General features: G+C 47.1%; 1 protein-coding gene across 6 annotated transcripts in view; it reads left to right on the top strand.

Moving 5' to 3' along the window:
* Nucleotides 1-4,252, top strand: part of Reps (RALBP1 associated Eps domain containing) — a 52,103-nt gene extending 47,851 nt beyond the window's left edge. For all 6 annotated transcript variants that reach the window (XM_075895759.1, XM_075895758.1, XM_037425196.2 and 3 more), the window contains 2 exons: nt 1,481-1,602; nt 3,802-4,252. In XM_075895759.1, coding sequence (XP_075751874.1) covers nt 1,481-1,602; nt 3,802-3,973 — 294 coding nt within the window. In that variant the 3' untranslated portion in view covers nt 3,974-4,252. The remainder of the gene's footprint in view (nt 1-1,480; nt 1,603-3,801) is intronic.
* The last annotated feature ends 16,575 nt before the right edge of the window (nt 4,253-20,827 follow it).

Genomic DNA, 20,827 nt, shown 5'->3' with positions numbered 1-20,827 from the left:
GCCTCAGGTGGGTTGTTTCGTGATTCATTGCAAGAGTATACAGTGTACAGCAAACAATTAAGGTGCAGTTGGTTGTTGCCAATGCATAACAAGGCTATTGTTATTGTAATAAGCTTGTCTCAATATGTGAAAATTCAAGGTCAAGGAATGCACATATTTTTATTTCCATCATCCACATTACATGTATTGGCATAATTTTCACTCGCACACTCGGTTCAAAGCCAAGATTAAAACCTTAGGTGCCAGGTTTGCAGCAGATCGGTTACAGCTGTCATTACAAAAAAAAAAAAATGCAGTGTTTCAGTCTGCGAGTACTGTACACTAAGAAAGTTCATCATCATTCCCGGTGCAACAACAGCCAACCCAACCCTATCGTAGCAAGCTTTGTATTCTTCATCGCCGTCTTATCTTTGCTGCCCTTACTGTTTAAATCGCTGCTGCCTGTTCTTATTTTTAATCATCAGCAGTTGCCAGTTTTGTGCCGTTGTAATGTGGGGAACTCTAATTATTAGTCTTTCTTGCTACCATTATAACATTGCTGCATGCTCGTAGGTGTGGTCACTAAACCGTACTAACGTCTCTCTGTACATTAGGCCTTCTTCACATTGGGAAATGGCAAGAGAGCAAAAGTGCCCATTCAGGCAGACATGTCTTTCCACTCTTGTTCGGGATATTCACATCTGTTCTGCTGCCATCACTTCTATCTACAGAGTTCGTAACCAAGGAAGTGAATGCATCCCAGTTTCCTAATTTCACACCTTTTTTTTTTTTTATGAATATGTGGCTATGTATGTCAAACATGGAGAAGAAATAGTTTGCGTAGGTTTCAGCATGTCATTTTTTTTTATTTAGCAGTTATAGCAGTTTATTTGTTTATCATAGCACCCAGCACGCATTGGTATTACAGTGGCTGCATAAATGGACACCCCCGTCATGGATGCAGTGGATTGGCCCAGCTCTGCAGAAGTGAGACGTGTTAAAGCGTTAAAACATGCCAGTGCACTACTGCTGCACCTTATATTAATGCCAATCTACTGCATCCAAATCGCTGTCTTCACGAATGCGTCTTTGTAAAGGCTGTGGGTTCTGTCAGGCAACACAGGGCAGGTTCGTGATTGCATTCATAAAAACAACCGCTGACTACTCGGTTGCCATTCGGAGTTTGCGACCAGTTTTTTTACATCACCTGGTTTGCTTGTCAAGACAGCTGAAGGACTGTTTTTAGAAAAATGGAAGATTGTCCACTTCTGCTTTTGCAAAAGAAATGTTAGTCCAACACTAATTAATCTCACCACTTGGTTTTTCACCTGCTTTTAGGTGGCAGAAATTTAGGTCACTTCTGCCTGCTTTGAGCTCTAGTGTGAACAAGGCCTTAATGTATGATGTGCGGAATTTGCTCTTTATTAATGCTATCTGTCGCTGTATGTTCGTGTGCCGACGTTTCGCCGTGTTTTTGCTCCATGGTGTTTCGCTTGTGCAGGACTCTAGTCCAGCCCCCACAGATGACAGTGCAATGCTTCTAGTCGATGACCAGACGGACGACGCCAACGAAAAAAAGAAACGGCGCAAGGCACCACCGGCCATGGCAGCCACTGAACTGAAGTGAGTAGTCTGGTTGTGATCCTTCGCATGGGAAAAGCACTTGAAGTGTCTGCTGTGCCTGAGAGGTTGCAACCATAGAGTTTCATACAATAATACCTAGAGGGGAATCTGGTTCTAGTGTCTACGTGGGCTCCTTCAGCGGCGCTTGTACCCCCATTGGCATTATGGGAAGTACAGGCTTCAGATCCGCTTCGGATGGATTGTGTTCTTGGGATTCGCGACTCCTTTTTCTAAGGTAAAACAAAGTGATATAAACTTATATTTAATTGAAACTTACTTCATTAGTTTGTACGCAAACTTTATTGCAAAAAGATTTCATGACGAAGTGGCAAAAGTGAAACCTGGACAAATATAACCATCAGTATATGCATCGCTCCGCCATTGCGTTCCAGGTTCGGCATCCAGATTTAATGACTTATTTTTTACAACACTTGAAATTGCTTGCTTTTCTAACGAAAGTATGTATGATTTATATATGTAAATAACATTACAGTATTAAGGGCGAAACACTTAACATTTTGTCTTCTGCGATGCTAGGTGCATCTGTCCAAGTAGTCTGCCCCTAACGTACCTCTGGTTTGTTGTGAAGTCAAGTCAGTGGAGCGTGACGGTGTGTCTACTTAGCTTCATCATCGTTTTGCAGTCAATTTAAAATGAGTTTAGCCAAGACGAGCTCGTGACAAAACATGAACTCGATGCAATATTCCGCACTGGCATGAGACGCTACATCTATGCGCAGCGGTGAGTGGACGACTCTTTATTAAACTGTCAAATACGACTCGTAAAGCTCAGATATAGTTATCTTCAGCCTCTTTGAACAAGAAAGGCACTGTTTCAGTGCTTTTCACCGCACCCCACTACCTGCACTTCGCGAAGAACAAAACTGAAACTGTAGAAAAAAGTCTGTAGACAGTTCGCTAGCTAACCCTATCCAATTCGAAGCCTGTACTTCCCATTATTTCCATGGAGGTACACAATCGCAGCGCCAGATTCCTCTCAAGGTATTATTGTATGAAACTCTATAGTCGCAACTCTTAAGAATTGGTGTCAAGAACATTGAGGAACAGGCATTCAGGTTCCGGTAAAGTGGGAGCAGGGGGCATTCGTAATGTGACTGGTGATGCATTTTCCACTGGGAATCCTCACGACAATGTCTGTTCCAAGAGGCTACCTCGTTCATATCTCTATCGTCAGTTGAATAAACATCTTTTGAGTTCAGCTCTCTTTGTAGAAACGAAAGCAACTCGCTGTTGTCAAGTTGATCAGCGCAGGCACAGAGTAAACTGTGTGCTTACAGCAAGCCAATGCGCCCCGTTGCGCAGAACCACTATGAGCATCGTATAGACGTGCAGTGCACGTCGCTTTCAAATAGCTTGTTTCCGCAATCGCTAGACAATCTACTCGTCGCATCCATGCATGGTCTGGAGAGAAGTGGATGAAGAGCACTTGTAGTGCAGATGCACGCATGCCATACAACAGCCAGCCTGGCAGTGACTCGCTTCGGTATATTAGGGCCACGCACTGCACCCTACTAGCTAGGGACGATCAGGTGCACACGAATGTACCGCATTTCGATGAAGCTGTCTGTAGCTTGTAAAGGCAGTTGCACTTCCTTGTAAGCACGCAGTGTGCATATCTTTGTGAAGCAAATAAGCCTAAATTCTTATCGGTGGGGATGTTAACATGCGGTAATAAAACTTCACAAAAAAAGGATGAATCACTTGGTTGCCAATTTGCACTTGTTTCGAATGGCAAGTTCGTACAAGATGAAATATTGATGTAACGACCACCATTTGCAGTGCTTTTTAATTTATAAATTAAAAAGCACATATGCAGTCAAACCCATATATATGGGTTTGACTGCATTTGTGAACATTATATAAGAAAGGAATTTTAATACAGGTTCAATAAAGCCCAGTGTGCACATTAGGTGCACACAAGGCCCGTGCAGATTTAGGTGCACAACCCCAACTTCTAAAGCCCTTCACCTCGGTGTCTCTCATAATCATATCGCGGTTTTAGAACGTCAAACTCTAGCATTTGTGTTACGAATTTCAGTTCAAAAGGTTCGGCGAATGTGACAAACATTGGTCACAATGCGCAGCACATTGATCTACCTAGCACTGCAGGATCAAAGGCGGTGCAATCGCTGCAAAAGGAGATCAGCTTTCTGACGACGTAAACTTTTTTCGCTCACAGGACCATTCCAAACGAGAAGTACGGCTTGCAGCAGGCAGTGCGGGCCCACCGCGAACGAAACAACATGCTCATGCTCCTCAACACCGAACTGAACCAGGAGTTGGTGGAGGCAACTGAAGAGCGACTCTCGCTTGAGCTGCAGCTGGAGAACCTCAAGCCCTTCTCGTGCTGATGCAAGCACTCGAGACGGGAAATTCATCCCCCGCATTGCTCCATCCCTCCTTTGGCCCTCCTACCATGGGAGGACTACTCAATTCGTCGAAACCACTCCCTCTTTCGCTCCTGGTCTTAAAAATCTTCTCCCCTTGCTTTTCCCGAAGGTTCAGCAAGGAAAAACGAAGTGCTGATGTATTGAAATTTGATGAGAGAGGGCAAGCAAGTTAACTAAAGTTCTGTGGAACGTGTCTTAGCCAATCACGGTTGAATAAAAGCCCGTGGCCACTGCAGCTAATCGCAGTTGTCATTTTGTGCCTGCTTATTTTTTTCACATTGGCGCTTTTTGTTCTTGGTCTCGAAATTCTCTCTCCTTGCTTCTCCCGAAGGTATACGAGGGAAGAACAAAATGCTAATGAAATTTGACTTCGAGACTGGGCAAGCGAGGTAACAAAAGCTCTGTGAAGCATGTCTTAGCCGATCGCGGTTAAAAAGTTTGGAGCCACTGCAGCTAATTACCGCTGTCATTTTGTGCTTGCTTTTTTATTTCCCTCGGTGCTTTATGCTCTGTGTTCATATTTCTGGTTAAAAGAAGGCATACTGCTCTGAAGATTCACTTGGAGTTAGACAAATATGCAGCATCAAAACAGTCTTGGCAAAGTCTTAATACCGGTTAGCTTTCATAGTTATTAATACCATTATTTCTATCTTAAAGTGGCAATTCAGCTGATTCTAGAACACTGTGATCTTAAGCACGCTGCAGTGTACCACGCTCATTTTCGGCATTCTTAATACTGCATCTGTACTTCTAATTTTGGTGTCAGAAACATTTGTTATTGATGGCTTCATGTAGTGCGTCCACTCATATTCTATGTAAAAACGTCAATGGAGGCTGGGTCATCTGTGTTTTGCAACTAGGCTACACTTTCAGACAGTTCGTTGGTCTTTAGTGATTGCCTACAATGCCGCTATTGTTAGAATTGGCTGGACTGTGTGACGGATGAAAATATGAGATAAACAATTGTTACAAGAGGACCCTTCATGGGTGCTCTCTCCTGTTCTTTCAGTGTTGAGGCTGGCTGTTGCTGACGAGTTTTAAGCATTGTTATTTATTGAACGGGGGTTTTGTCCTGTGTTTTTAAGAACTTTCATCCCCGAGGTTACGTGTCCGAGGGTACGCATACGTGTCCTGTCCAGTCGTCCTTGGCTAGGCGTTGAAGCATTCTGTGTTCTCTTTGCAACTTCGATGCTTGCTGCAGTGACGTGACAACAACATTTTGGCAGGCTTTAAGGCTTAACCTTCACTTAAGAGATATTTCAGCAGCAGTGTTGGGGTTCGTTGTGAAGCTGCCAACCTTGCCTGCACAATCACAATCGTGTAACTGCGTGATGATTCGCGGACGTAGCTCTGGTATACGGTGCATCTGTGTGCTTTGGTTACGAGCACTCGAGCTGCTGAGCCACTCATGATTGGGCGGTACACAGCACTCGTTTTGCGGCACTGGTTACACTAAAGCTACGGAGTGCCGTTGGCATTGTGCAGTTGGCATTGTGCAGCGAGGCGTCTTCACTTTCATTTGGCACCTGTGTACAACTGTAAACTGAAGCGTGCCATGTCAAAGCTGTGTTCTTTGTCTAGCACTATCATGTTTTTGCTTTCCTTGGCAATACGCCAGGTCTGGAAAAGGGGGCTCCCCGGTAGAGACAGTAGTGATATGTACATAATTTAGTCTTGTACAAACGGATGTGGAAGAAAAGATGGCAACCTTACAAGAGAGCCTCCATCCCGTCTGGCATGTATGCAACTGTGTCGGTGTGCATATAGGTTGTAAAGTGGTATAAATATTATATACATATAATGCGTGAATGGGTGTATAAATATTTTCATTTACACATGGCATGCGGTGAGTGGCGTGTTATCCCGTTGTCGTGTCCCTCTGGCAGCTTCTTACCGTGCACGCAGGGGCGACACTTCCCACACCTGCAAGGCGGCCGGAGGAAAATGTTGGCCCGGCAGCAGGCGTACTTCTTGGCATTGATGTGTAACATACCAGATCTTAAATTTGATAAATATTGAAGCCGGTGCCAAAGTACTTCTCCGAGTTGAAAATTTTTCTATTGCTGCAGCCACATTTTTCTCCAGCAAAAAACTGCATCGTGTGAAGCCATTGACTATACCTGCTCTCCGAGCAGTACTTGGGAAGTTGTTCTAGAAGCAAATATTTTTCATAGTGTTCACTCGGACACTTGCTCCGACGTTATTCGGGAGGTCATTGCCCGTGCTCCGACACCTTGTTTCTTCACGAGATTGTCAAGGACCTCGAACATTTTATTTTGTCGTTTTAGCATGGGCTCGATATCTTGAGTGCAGGCAGGCACATTGAGTAGTGTGCAAATCTTTGTTAGTGTTTCAGGTGAATGCCACTACACGCCTGCTGACAGCGTTTTTTCACACCTTACAGACTATATTCGTGCAAAGCTAAATGAAAACCCAGTAATGATCTCGCGCCTAAAAAGCAGTTGCGATTGTGTCTGTGGTTGTGGAGCCAAGGTGTGGAAATAAAAAGTTGTTCATGCCTCTGCTGCCTTGTTTATTGTGCACTAAGCATTTGGGTTGCACAAGTCCATATTATATCAACCGTTTGAGTAGTTCTCGTGGTATCAATGTTTTGCTGTGCAATGCCAGTGGTTGCCAGAATTTGACTTCTCTAGGATTGCCACACACCATGATGTCGGAATAGATAAGAATAACCACGTAAAAGCACATTCATACTCGTACTGCTAAACAGACTTCTAAAATTGGTCACTTCCCTATACTGCGCACTACTAGTGTCATGGATTACAATGAACCGTCATTGGTGGTGGGTTTGTTTCGCCATGCTGTAGGCTTCATGAAAAAGAAGATATCTTTGTAATCGTGGACTTAGCCAATTCAAAATGTAATTACATCATGGTTTTAAGTGCGAGGCGCTTACTAGTAAATTGCGGCCACTTCAGTGTGTGTAGCTGCCTTGGGCTTCGTGATGGTGAACATAACTGGCCGGTCGATCACAACATGTAAATCTTTGCACGGCGTGTACGGCCCGATTTGGAAGCCAGCGCCTTTTAGAGCAAAGGGGCCCCAGCAACACTTTTCGAGCATGGTCAGAAAAAAACTGCCTTTCTGTATCGAGGCTCCCGAGAACACGCGAGCCAAATATAGTGCACAACGCGGCCTGGAATTCACAATAAATTCTCAATCAGCTAAAAATTGATTTTCGGGAACAAAGCACGCAGTGATGGACCCGCGTATCCTACTGGAACATTCCACTCGCTCCTAATGGGACGCGCACGCTGCGAATTTTTCGTTCAACAATGCACAGGGGAAACTTCCCACCGGCACTACGGAGGTCAAGATCCAGTGCCTGGGCTCAAAAATCGCTCGTCACAGTCATTGGCCGATTTGATCATGGCGCGCTCGGTCGCTACTCGGGCTGCTTCAGGAGGCCGCGACTGTCCACGCGTACGCACTGAAAAGCTGCGTATTCGAAGAAAAAAAGTGCTCAAGGTGAAAAGGTGCACATAACGCATTTTCTTGCGCCGTGCCATACCTCCCTGCATAGCTTCCAGCGCTTTCGTCGGAACGAGAGACGGATACTGGACGGATCCTAAAAACTTTCGCGGTAATGAATTTGTGAGGTAAGAAGTTCCTTTAGTGATTACACTCCATGGCTACGTGAGAGTGTGCTGCAGGGCTCTTATTGTCGAGGTTGGCCGTGCCTTGGATAGGAAGTGATCATCATGAACTGGTTCGTTTGTTGTCTGTGAGCACTGGCACAATCGTGAACTGGCACGTACAACCTTTGTCCTCCTCGTCAACGGCTTCCTTCTTTTCGCTGCCAGTAGAAGTGCGCCGATTTGCCCGGTGATTACGCAACATGGGCGAGATAACGAATGTAGAGAGAGATAGAAACAAAAACAAATTGCGAGGCGAGATTGAAGAGCGGCGTCGTAACCACTCTGCTATCCAAATACGCTGTCAGATTAAGGCATAGCCTTGTAGGGTACTGCACGGCAAGGTGGGAAGAAGGAGAATGGATGGTCAAGAGGAGGTTGGGAGTAATTACAGAGAGCGATAGGTAAGTGAGACATGTATACATAGGAACAGTTGGGAAGAAACGGAAAACGATAAAAGGTGAGATGCAGACTACAGATAGAAAATAAAAAGAGGGACAATCAGATAAATTGAAGGAGAGAGTCGGACTATGCACAAAGGTCAGTCATAGAAATTGAAAAGAAAAAAGAAAAGAAATACACAGAAGGGTACAAAGCAACATACACACAAAAGATACTTCATAAAAATGGCAGCATATCCACGGAGTGAATGATGGAGAGTGGGGTGAAGCATCCATCCGTCCATGCGTGCGTCCGCACGTCTATTCATCCGCTCCTGCGTCCGTCCGTCCGTGCAGCCACTTGTGCGTCCGTCCATGCATCTGTCTGTGTGTCCGTTCGTCCACCTATTCAACAGTCCAAGTACCACCATCTCGCATCTTTTCATCATATGTTTCTCATATAGAAGCACCGCCATCCAGTGGACATTCCAAGGACTGAACGAGAGGAGGCACACGCACACTTTCTTACGGCTTGCGCTTCGTGTCTACTTCCCACCTTTAACCACCTCGACTTCATGGTATATACTAGTTCACTGTACTCATGGCACTGCGGCCCAACGATCGCTAAACCTTTCTAAAACCAAGGAAGTTACGCCCAGCGAATATAACCTAGCAACCCTTCCTTGTCAGATAGTGCTCAATGTACATGCCAATGGCTGCTATGGGGGAATGAGAGACGGGAGAATTCGGTTTTTAGTTAACGCGCACGCTGCGAATTTTTGATTGTTCAACAACGCACAGAAGAAATCTCCCACCGGCGCCACCTTGGAGGTCAAAATGTAAGACTGGTTACACACTACTACTACGACTACGAGGAGCGAAAACTTCACCCCTAAAAAGAAAGCCTAGCCTAGCTAGAGCACAGTATGTGTGGCATAAAAAAATAACGCAGCTTATTCACGGGGTGAATGATGATGACTGTGTGAATTAAGTCGTCGTCGATGCAGAAATGTTACATCATCCGCAACATTTCGAGGCACTGCACCGTGTTCGGAACGTTTATGGTAACGTTCACCACCTATCTCTTAATGCCGTATTGTCCGCTGCCGTGCTTCAAACGCCTGATGCTAATGAAGGGCTAACGAGGAACGATCAGACGTTCTTCGACCGGATTGAGCGGGAGCAAGTGCGCCGGTTTTTGGCGGGTAGCAGCAGCCGCATGTCACGCTCATCGGGGAACCTTCCCCGCCACCTAGGTACTTTTACAGATACAGCAGATCTTATATTCGCTCTGATTATCTCGGCTGCTTGGGGGGGGGGGGGATTCTCATGAAGAATGGCGATGCGATTGGCACGGGATTGCTCGTTCCTGATGCTGGACATAGAGGCTAGGTTGTTGTAACTACAAGCGGTCGCAAACTTTGCAGCCGTGGCTAAAACAGCGATCGAGAAAGTCTCGCATGAAGTGCGCGCCTTCAGGCAGCGATCGCTTGAGGAGATTGGCCGCGGCTTCCCGCGTCGCCTCGGAATCCGCCTGCCGGTGCGCACGTTTCATCGCCGCTTCTTGGGCTCTCAGCTCGGTATTGTTATGCCTGCGAGTCCGCAGCGAACGTCCATGCCTCGAAAAAGGAAATCTGCAAGGCCAGCACGCGAGCCAGCCTGACGCGATTCACAACTCAACGGCGTCATCACGCGACGGCGCCTTTCTGGCGCGCACGTGCAGTGAGTCAGCTCAGCCCGCGAGCCCGTTGAGCAAACAACCGGCGCCTTCCTGTCTGGCGGGTCTGACGCAATGCCTGGCGACGCCACTCGTCTTTGGGTGCAGCCACCTGCAGCGCAGCCTCTCCAGATTCGATGAGAAAGAATGACGCGGCCCAGCGGTGACGCCATTGGAGGGGTCTGACCTCACGACCAGCGGCGCTTCTGGTTGGACATTTGTTTTCTCAAAGAATCCACTCGGTGCATATAAAACAAGCCCTGCGGCGCGGCGCGAGTAGGAGACCTATGTGAGAGCAGACATGTGTGTCGCAGTTGAGCTATGTGTTAGCAGACATGTGTGTCAGAGAAGAGAGCTATGTGATAGAGAGTTGAGCTGTGTGTCAGAGAAGAGAGCTATGTGATAAAGAGTTGAGCTATGTGTTAGCAGCAGACCCATTTGAGAGCAGACCTATGTGTTAGAGAGGAGAGCTCGGCTCTTCGGGTCTCTAAGCTGTCGGCCCCAGTGCCTCTGTATATATGCTGTACATAAACCTTGTTTAACTCACCGTCGTCTCGCCCGCTCGTCTGTCAGCTCTGCGCAAAAGCAGTCGCGAGCTGACAAACCTACGCTACCAAACGGCTGGTGACCTTCCCGGCGGAGTTCGAAGCAGTGGCGCCTTGGGGACCGTGTTGGCGTCCCCGTCTTTAGAAACAGTGGTTGCAGTGGTGAGATTCGTAGCGCCCTTCGTAACGTCGTCGGAGGCGCACTTCGCAACAGTATCCGCTTGTCTGTGACGCCATGTCGCTGTGGCTTCTCGGGCGCTCAGCTCGGCGTCAGGTTCCGTGCAGCTCCGGCTTCGCGGGCTCTCACTTCAGGGTCCTGTCAGCGAGCACACGCTGCAGCAGCTTTCCGAGCCCTCCGATCCGCCGCCTTGTCGCATACTCCGAGCGCGCAGACCACTGAAGAAAGAGGAAGCCTGCCAAGAGGGAGACCCCTAGCAGTGTCCCATCGCTTCGAACAATCTCGAATGATTTTCACATACAATGATATTTGAGCCGGGGTGCTCCTTTAGCGGTATCCAAATGCGCTCCCATCAAATCAGATTCGAGTACAAATTCGCCATCTAACGCTCTCGACTCACACCCGAGCACGCGTCTCCAATGCAGTGAGCCCCATTTAGTCCGCAATTGTAGTACTGGAGTACCCCTGCTTCATCTAGCTTACACTCCAAAAACTGGAGCAGGTGGCTACGACCAAGCGGGACTAGCCTATGCCCTAAGAGCTTCGCCCCTGAATATGTCATCTTCATAAGCGGCATGCACTCTCTTCGTAATCTTCAACTTCGTCCTCTTCTTTCTCATCTGCTTAGCTCCCGTCATGCCACCAGTTCCCCATCAAGGCGATTCCTCTCGAAACAGTGCATTCTTCGCCCCTTCGTGGATTTCACGTCAATGGAGCTGAAGCACCTTTCCCTTCATGCCTCACCCCTCCCAGCTTTTCTCTTTCGTTCTTTCTTTCGCGGCTTTTTTTTTTGTTAATTTTGCGTATGCCCTAATTGGTATTACATATGGCATGACGTGTATGTGTGTCATGTATGAGATGGCTCATATGTCATGGTTTTTGCATTTTCGCGGCCGTTTTATCAAGTGAGTACATGCCAAATTGGTGTGACATTCATGAGTGCACTAGAAACATAAATGACTGGTCGAGATACGAAAATAGCGATGTTTGCGCGATTGCGGCATGATTCACGTCCCAGTCTTATTGCTCTCTTGTGCCATTTTTTTTTCTAATATGACAAATGACAGAATTTGTATGGCATGACGCGAGTGTGTGATCGACATAACTGACAGGTCGTAACATGAAAATCGTGACATGCATTTCATGCGAGCTATGATTTGCGGGACACTGTCTTGTATAGGTGTATTCTCGGTAGAGTATTCCTTGACTGAAGTGAAACCAACTATTCGTTCATTTCGAATGCTCATGAATTTAGAATATTTTTCAATTCGTTTTGAAATGAGTTCGAATATTTGAAATTCTCAAATATCCGCCTGTGCCTGTATCATAAAACATAAAAGAGTGACCATGTGTGACCATAAGTGACCATGTGCCATGTGTGAAAAGAGTGACCATGTGTAACATAAAAGAGTGACCATGTGCGATTTATGCCAGGAAATATGTTTCATTGGCATGGTGTACTATACATACGGTAATATACCAGATTGCAAATGCATGCATGACAAGCATGCGACAGTGAACAATATGTTGCGATGTCATCAAAGTAGCCAGAAATTTTTCGGGAGGAGGGGGCGAGGGGTCAAATGTACTTTATGTAGTGGGCGTGCGTTTGTATGTTTGCGTGTATATATGCACATGTAAAATTGAAAACTTTATAGGTACCCTACTACGCCGGCTATGCCACTGCACGACATGGACGCCTTGATTTGTTTCAAAGTCAAACAATGCAGTGTATGATCGAAGCTTTCTCTCTGACTGCTTCGCATCTAATCCTGCAGTGCCTGGGATATGAGTTTTATCTACTACTGGTTACTAATCTACTACTATCTACTAATTAAGTGGTTCAATTTTTTTCCGCTTCTTTTTTGTTACATCTCTCTTCTATTATCTCTTACTTCCCTTTCCCCAGCACAGGGTAGCCAAGCGGTCTTAGAACCTGAGGCGGATTCAGCCACTCGTTTTGGTGGGGGGGGGGGGGGGGGGACACCTAAAGTAACGCCGAAGAGGGAGGCATGGTCATGACTTTTTCTTTTTACTAGCAGGAAAACCCCTTCGCGGCATAAATACTGTTAATGTGTGCTCACAGCGGTTTTGCTCATTTCTCCTAATTCGTGATAGGGGGTAGATTGCGTGCATAGAATTGAGGGAAGGGGTGCTGACAGAGAGTTTGGGAGAAGGAGGGAGGAAGCGATCGCCTCTACCACCCCCTCCTCTGGATCCGCCACAGCTTAAACTGGCTAACTTCTCTGTCCTTCATTTCCTCCTCCTCCTCGTCAATACCCACGCTTCGCGTTAGTTAATTACTGGCTGCAAGCACCGCGAAAAAGGAAAGAAATGGTTGCAGTTCTCCCCAAAATCCAAACCATTTCGCCGATAGCAATGCGCTACATGTCTCTGTATATAGTCGAACAAACTTATAACGATACTCAAGTGCCACAAAAATTTAGTTGTTTTAACCGATAGTTGCTATAAACGGCTTATAAAAAAGTGCTATAAAGAGCAAACTGTACGGAGGACAAGATGTAGTGAGAAAACTATGATGTCAGATCTGATTCACCAGCAGATCAGCGATACAGATGACAAAGATGCCCATTTTTCGAACATGCTTGAAAATGTGGACGCTATTACGGGACCGCCACAAGGCACCTAGAGCCAATGAAGAACAACGTCTGAAGTTTCAGATGCCAAAACTCTTCCAAGCCTTAAATTGCATGCCTGAAAGTGTATGAATAGGAGCCCCCGCCCCTCCCGCGTCGTAGCAAATTTTAAAAGTTAACTTTGCCGCAAAGTTAATGCGATATAGCACATTCACTGATTTCAATAAAACGTTGAACATATGTTCACGTTGGTACCGCGGTGATATGTGCCAAATTATACAACCATGTGTAGTTTAGTTTTTCAGAAAAGAAATTTCAAAATTTGTAGCTGATTTTGGAATCACGCTTGTAAACGCGGGCCACCCTGTGTATATGATGTCAGGGCCTACTGTTTTTTTTTTTTATTTTTAAATACCCGTCTTTCCCAGCAGACGAATGCAACGCACGCTTTCTTCGACGAGGTGACGACAACGTGAGCACAGTTCAATTTAGTCAGCTCCATCACCAAGTTGCTTTTCGCGCATCAGAAGATCGAGGCACCGTATGTTTACACCCTGGCTAGCCGTGGTGGGGTGTAGTGGCTCTCGTGACGTCATCGGTGGCGGTATCTTCTGACGTAATTGGATATTCACCAAGGACGACAGAGCCACTCCCTGTTTCGGTTTCTGTTTGACTCGTCGTTTTTTTTTTTTTTGCTTAATTAAAATTATTGACGAGTGCCTGGGCAAAATGAACCACCCTAGCTTTTTCACCTCTGCCAATACTGTTAGAAAACAGCATTATCTCAATATGGATGAAAATGCACCGGAGTTCCCCTTTAAGGTAGCGGGCAGGGAGTTCAGCAGCTGAATTTTCTCAATTTATCCTTTCTTTTCCAGGATTGCTTTTCCGTACGCACACGCAGCAGCCAAAATTTACTGTTATAGCTGATAATGCGGCATGCAGGCTTTGCGGTATGGGGATTATTTCACCATAAAAAATGCACAAAAGATGATGGTGTAGCAACTCCTCATTGTTATACCCGTTATTGTTAAACACTGGTGATTTTATAAGTGGGCTTGACTGTTTAGCATTATATGCCGTGTATTTTGCAACAAAAGCATCTCGCTAATCAGCTAGCTTACCACCTCACGCACTTGGTGAACGCACTATAGCCTATTCAATAGGCGCGTCTATTTAGCTTTTCGCTTTCTTTCCCCATCTTTCTTCCCCATACTCGTTTACCTTAATGCAGGGCAGTAAACCGGATGCTCCAATTTCTGGTTAACCTCCCTGCCTTTCCCACATTCTATTCTCTCTCTTTGGGCGAACGTTTACGTAGACCGTGCTCTATGATCACGAACACAGGTAAGCTTTCACTGTGTTGGAAGGAAAGCTTTCCCGTTCACAGGATAGCAGCAATGAGCTTATTCTGTACGCTGTTCGAAAACTTGGTTGCTGGGGTTCCGTGGCGTGCTGGGGTTCCGCAGCCTTAGCACACACAGCGTACCGCCGCACTACTGTTTCGCATGACGTTATCGCATTTGGTGTTATACGGAACATCACAGCGACCCCAACGGAAATTCTGACTCGAACGTTTGCTATCGCAATAAATGCTGACTATCGTTTCCCCCCGAGTCCGATCACTCACAATGCTCTTCTCTCGACCTTCTGCTGTAAAATCGAAAAAGCGAAAAGCATTTCAATGAACATGTTTATGTTATGTAAAATGCAATGCTAGATAAAAGCGAAAGCCTTGAGTGCCTCATGAAATGCGGAAATTGACCATATGCGCCAGCGTCCCTCACCGTCGATACAGTGGCTAGAATACCGTCGACGCGAGTGATGTGAGAAGTGACGACATGATGACGTCACCATATGACGACATGATGACGTCACCATATGACGGCACAATGACGTCATAGATTGTCACAATTTGTGATGCCGCGTAACACCATCGATTGGTTAAAAATGCAGGCTGATCTTTGGGGCAGTGCTAAACCGGAAAAGGTGCTGCACATCGAGTTTCCAATAAATACACTACAGGAAACTCTGGCGCTAGTGTTTATGGGAGCTGCAGCACACGGCGCTTCAGCGAGCACGAGAATAGTGGGTAGTACTCGGTTCTGTCTAATTTTCGTGCTCCTGACTCCCGTTGGCTTCGCGTGGCTTGAAGCTGCTTTGTCACGAAACGAAGCAGTTGCACTTTACTACCTTAAACCTTCAGGCTCACTATTTCAAATCGGCTCACGAAGTTCAAAAGGGTTCGTTATTTTCTCCGGAAGAAAACCGAAACACAGCAATAAACGAGGCCACAAGTGCGATTCGTGGCCCGCAAGTACAGAGACTAGCGAAATACGGGTACTATCCATCATTCCCTTGGTCACTGAACGATTTTAGTGCCAGGATCTTGTCTAGTTAATTTTTAGAAAATTCTATGGGGCAGCAAAACTGCAACGCCTCTGATCCTGGAGGTCGTGAAAAAATTTGAGATTGTTCGCGCTTCGCCTTCAAGTGCAGTAAGCGTAATCGGTTTTTCGCTCACACCGTCGAATGACTCGGGAACCGACACCACAATTTTCGCTCAACAAGCTCTTCAACGATGTCGCATTAAAAGCCACGTTAGCTTTTGGAGGGGCCTGAGATGGACGAATACGCTGACAGAGGAGAGAAATTGTGTGGCTTTCACCGTAGTGCTAGTCGTCTCACGCGAATCGATATAGGATCCTAGGGGTTCCTTTTATGGGAACGTGGTTTTCTCTTTGATTTTCTGTCACAATGTTTTGTGATTCAGTGTGAGGTGGTCTGCTATTACTTTATTTGTAGAGTAGAGATTCACAGAGGACGGCATCGTGACACACTTTTTCCACCATCGCTCTCCACCAAAAGTGCTTTCTAAGTCAGGCTTCCCCACACTAAGAGACTATGAAAGGAGAAGCCTGCTTGCTGTTCGTTTTTTTTTTTTTCAATTTGACGGGCGGAATACTGCGTGTTGGGCGTGATCGATTGATTGATTGATTGATTGATTGATTGATTGATTAAGTGAGTGAGTGAGTAATGAAAATTGAGCTAATGGTGTATCAATGACGTGCACATTGGGCTAGTTGTTAACACAGATTTACTTGTTTTATACCGCAAGATCTACAAAACACATAAGTACACTCCGAAAGAGCCGGCACTAACTGCCAATTTGTGTTTTACGCCAGGCTCAGCAAAACATATAAGAGGGGCACCCCAACAGAACATTTCTTACGAGCTCCATAACGAAAACTTATTTATTTGGCAACTGCCAAATCGCAGCCAAGCCTTCCCCTCTAAAAACATGTCAACACGCTTTGTTACTCATTTAGCAACCTCTAAGCAACGATACACAAATCTGAATTTTGCGACAGCCAATAGTGCAAACTTCGCGAATCCTTTACTGTATTTATAAATTTGATAAATTTTATCTTCTTGTTTTTGTCGCGTAACATGGTCGCTTATGAAATCAACGAAATCTTTGAAAAACTGGGCTAATTTGCATATTGTGGCGTCATCACGTGATGAAGACTTATTTGTATTTGTTGTGTTGACACAAACACCGCTGACCGTCAATTTCGGCGTTTCATTCGCCAAGGCCGTAAATGACCTATATAAGGTTTTCGCCAAAGAATTCAAGAACACTTGTACGTTCCAAAGTGTGTTCGGTGAAAGCATGCGCCCGTCGAGACAGGGTCGGTCAGAACGGAGTGCTATGCAAGCGTCTCCCTTCTTGCATGAGTGGGTGGATTGAGGCCGGGCTGCAGAAAAGGAGGAGGAAGAGGAGAAGGAGAAAAACTTCATTTATCCCAAGAGGGAAAGGTGCGGTGGTGGAGTGTCAGAGGAGCCTACCCAGCGTAGGTCTTCACTACCCTCTTGGTCCAATCTAGGATCTGGTCCTACACCTCGGGTGCCGAAATTCACAGAGCAGCCTCCCACTGCTTCTTACTGTTAATGTTGTCACGCACCAAGAGCCGTAGAGACAAGACAGGAACAGCGGGCAGAAAGACACGATCGTGTATCTTCAAAACGAAGCGCTAACACACACACTTCTTCGTTCTCTTTGCCCTTTTCGGCGGCTAGGACTTACTGGCTCACAACTCTAAGTGGCATTATTCCCCTTTCTATTAAAGGATCGACTTGATGCTCATACACAGGGGAACAGCAACGCCCATGAGGGAAAAAATAAGAAACCATACTTATAGTGCACAGGGCATATGCAGATGCAAAAAAAAAAGTATCTGTAGTTGGTCATAATAAGAAAAAAAACATCACCATAGTTCACAGTTCGTTCGAGACCCAACGGACAAAGTAAAAAAAAAAGAAAATATGTGCTGCCTGGGCACAATAAGGCGAGTATCACCGCATAAAATAAGGTTTTAGGCGGACGACATACACAATCTCTGTTCGTTGTGAGTGGCGCTGGGTCGCTGCCGAGCCTCCGTCTAGAATAACTTCATAGTTGACCTCGCTCAACCGCCGTAATATTTTGTAGGGTTTGAAGTACTTGCTCAGGAGTTTATCGCTGAAACCTCGCCGTCTAACATTCTAAAACGGGCTCTCGCTGATCCAGCCCCGAAACGCATCGTATGGGCTCCTGGCCATCAGGGCTTACGAGGTAATGAGGCCGCTGACGCGGCCGCCCGAGCGCTTACCCACCGGGCTCCTCACCTTGGCTCTTATGACTCGGAGGCCAATACACCGCTGCTGCGGTTCAAAGGAATTCTGACCTATTATCGTGACACTCACCGCCTTAACCCGGCTCCTGCAAAGGGGCTTCGTTTGAAGGAACTTGTAGGGGTGAGGCCAGCACAGCGTCGGTGACCTCCTCTGCGTCCCCCGAGTCGGTAGTTGGTTCCATTGCCGGTGTCAGTGGTGGAAAGGCACCAGCGGCAGCGTCTGAGTAAGAGCGGCGGACAGGGCAAACCACAGTTGGGTGGCCGTCCCCGCAGCGTCGACATGGGCGGTCACATCCATCACTAACGTGACCGTGCACACCACAGCGACCACAATACGGTGTTGTGCACTGGGCTCGTAGATGGTCCCCTGAGCCGCATCTTCGACATACACGCTGGAGACCACGGTAGTCAAACGTAGCACGGTGACCGGAGATGCGCAGGTAGTTCGGCACAGGATTAGCGGCGTTCATCTCCATTCGAACATACCGCGTTCCAGTGAGTACGCCGCGTCGCCCGCTCATCAAACCACTGGTGACAGTGAGCACCTTGCCATATGGGGATAACGCTTGGACGAGAGCTTCGTTTGAGACGAACGATGGCAGGAACAGGCAGGCGACGTTGGTCACTTGTGGGCCAACGGGAACGACTTGAACACGCTCGCCGCCGATCACCAGGCAGCCAGCATTGACGATTAGAGACATGGAGGCCATGCTCTTAACGGTGACTTGGAAGTTTCGAGCTCCCTGATGCTGCACGCAGTATACCTCTGAGAGGCCGACTATTGAGGCCGTCGCATCAACGATGGTCTCGGCACTAGTCCCCGTAGGGACAACAACGTCGAAGACAAGCGCCTTAGAAGGCACCCAGCACCTTCCCCAGCACCTTCCCCAGCACCTTCACCTGTTTGTCACGCACCAATAGCCGTAGAGACAAGACAGGAACAGCGGGGTAGAAATACACGAGCGTGTATCTTAAAAACGAAGCACTAACACACACACACACACACACTTCGTTCTTTTTGCCCTTTTCGGCTGCTAGGGCTTGCCGGCTCACAACTCTAGGTGGCAATATGTAGGTAGAAAATTAGGTGGTGGGTTCGGAGCACCCCCCCCCCCCCCCATGGTATGGTATAGGTTAGCTCTTTGTTGGCAGAAAATGCACGAAGGGGAGGGACGTGTTCGCGTCGGACTAACTCGACTGCTGCAACGAGACGCTCTGCCATCACGCGATTACTGAGAGTGTGAGTGGAGAGACTACAGCTGGCACCGTTCCCAGACACAGACGGATGCGATAGGAGCCGTTAAAGGCCTTCGCCTTAATATTTTATGCTACAGCACACACTGTTATGCTGGATTGTACGGAATACTTTTTCCGTGCGCACCACCACTTTTCTAGCCTCCTTTTTAAATGCGAAGCATTTCTTAGCGAACCTCGGCGACTTTGAGCGTAGCTATCTAGCCGCCTACGACTTTTAGCTCTCCTGGCCGTTTCGATAATGGCATCGATACAAAACTTGGTATGGCATAACATGACTGTATAAAGAACATATATGACTAGTCATGACATGAAAATCATGACATGTATGTCATGATTTACATTTCATGGTCCTGCAGCTCTTGCGGTGGTTTTGTTCACATGGCATGTTGCAAAACTGGTATGGTATGACATGACTGCATGGCGAACACAAGTAACAGGCTCTAACATGGAAATCATGACATATGGGTCATGTCACAACATGACTACATGCCACGCTCATGATGCGCTCGCGGCCGTTTCGATGGCTTCACATGTACAAACTCGGTAATACATGACATGAATGGACGACATAGGTAAATGACACATCCAAACATAATCACGACATGCGTGTCATGTAGCAACATGACTACATGCCACACTGATGATGCGCTCGTGGCCGTTTCGTTATAGCTTCAAATATGCCAAATTTAGTATTACGTGACGTCAATAGATGACGAAGGTATGTGGCTGGTGCAAACATGATAATTATGAGATGCGTGTCATGTGAGAACATGACTACATGCCATGGTCAAGGCGCCAATAGAATGCGACGTGACGCGCGTGGTGCGCGTGCTCACCGGCGTCCATTTCGACGCATCAAGGTGGCGTTGCGACGCCAGGCGCCGGTTTTGCTATACACCCGCAGGCATGCGCCGCGCTGCAGTACTTCGACGCATGCGCGTCAAGCGCGTCCGGCGTCCCTCCGTCACGAAAAGAGGGAGACGCAGTGTTGTCTGGGTAACGCTTCAGCGCTAATTTCACTCCGGTTGCCTTCGGGCCGCGCCGACGGACGCTGGTCGCGCCGGTCGCGCCTGGCGTCAGACTATAGAGTGCTCGCGCTTTGCTGACGTAGCGTCGCTGGGCCCAGCGTGCGCGCGCGTCAACGCTATATTGAAGTTTATTGGGCCTTTCCTAATGTGCTCGCGGCCGTTTAACTAGCTCTACATATACCGAATTTGGTGTTACGTGACGTTAATGGATGACGTGATATATGACTGGTGCAAACATGATGATCCTAACATGCGTGTCATGTAAGAACATGACAACATAGCACGCTAATAGCGTGCTCACGGCCGTTTTGCTAGCTCCACATATACTAAATTTGGTATCACGGGACGTGAATAGATGACGAAGGTAAACGACACATCCAAACATGATAATCATGATGCGGAAGTCATGTAAGGCATCATTAACATCCACCTCGTAACGTTGTGCTGATTTTAAAGTGATTAAAAAAAAGAAAAAAAAGAAAGAGCTTCGTAAGTGCTAAGGACGTCCCTGATCGTTCTACGTCAGGGGCGTCCGTCAGTACGAGTCATGGTGCCCGTCGCGTCTTGGACGCCTTCGAAGGCGCTTGTCTTCGACGTTGTTGTCCCTACGGGGACTAGTGCCGAGACCGTCGTTGATGCGACAGCCTCAATAGTCGGCCTCTCAGAGGTATACTGCGTGCAGCATCAGGGAGCTCGAAACTTCCAAGTCACCGTTAAGAGCATGGCCTCCATGTCTCTAATCGTCAATGCTGGCTGCCTGGTGATCGGCGGCGAGCGTGTT

This window comes from Rhipicephalus microplus, chromosome 5, assembly GCF_043290135.1.
Source record: "Rhipicephalus microplus isolate Deutch F79 chromosome 5, USDA_Rmic, whole genome shotgun sequence".
Lineage (NCBI taxonomy): Eukaryota > Metazoa > Arthropoda > Arachnida > Ixodida > Ixodidae > Rhipicephalus > Rhipicephalus microplus.
This window is presented reverse-complemented; position numbering and strand designations above follow the sequence as displayed.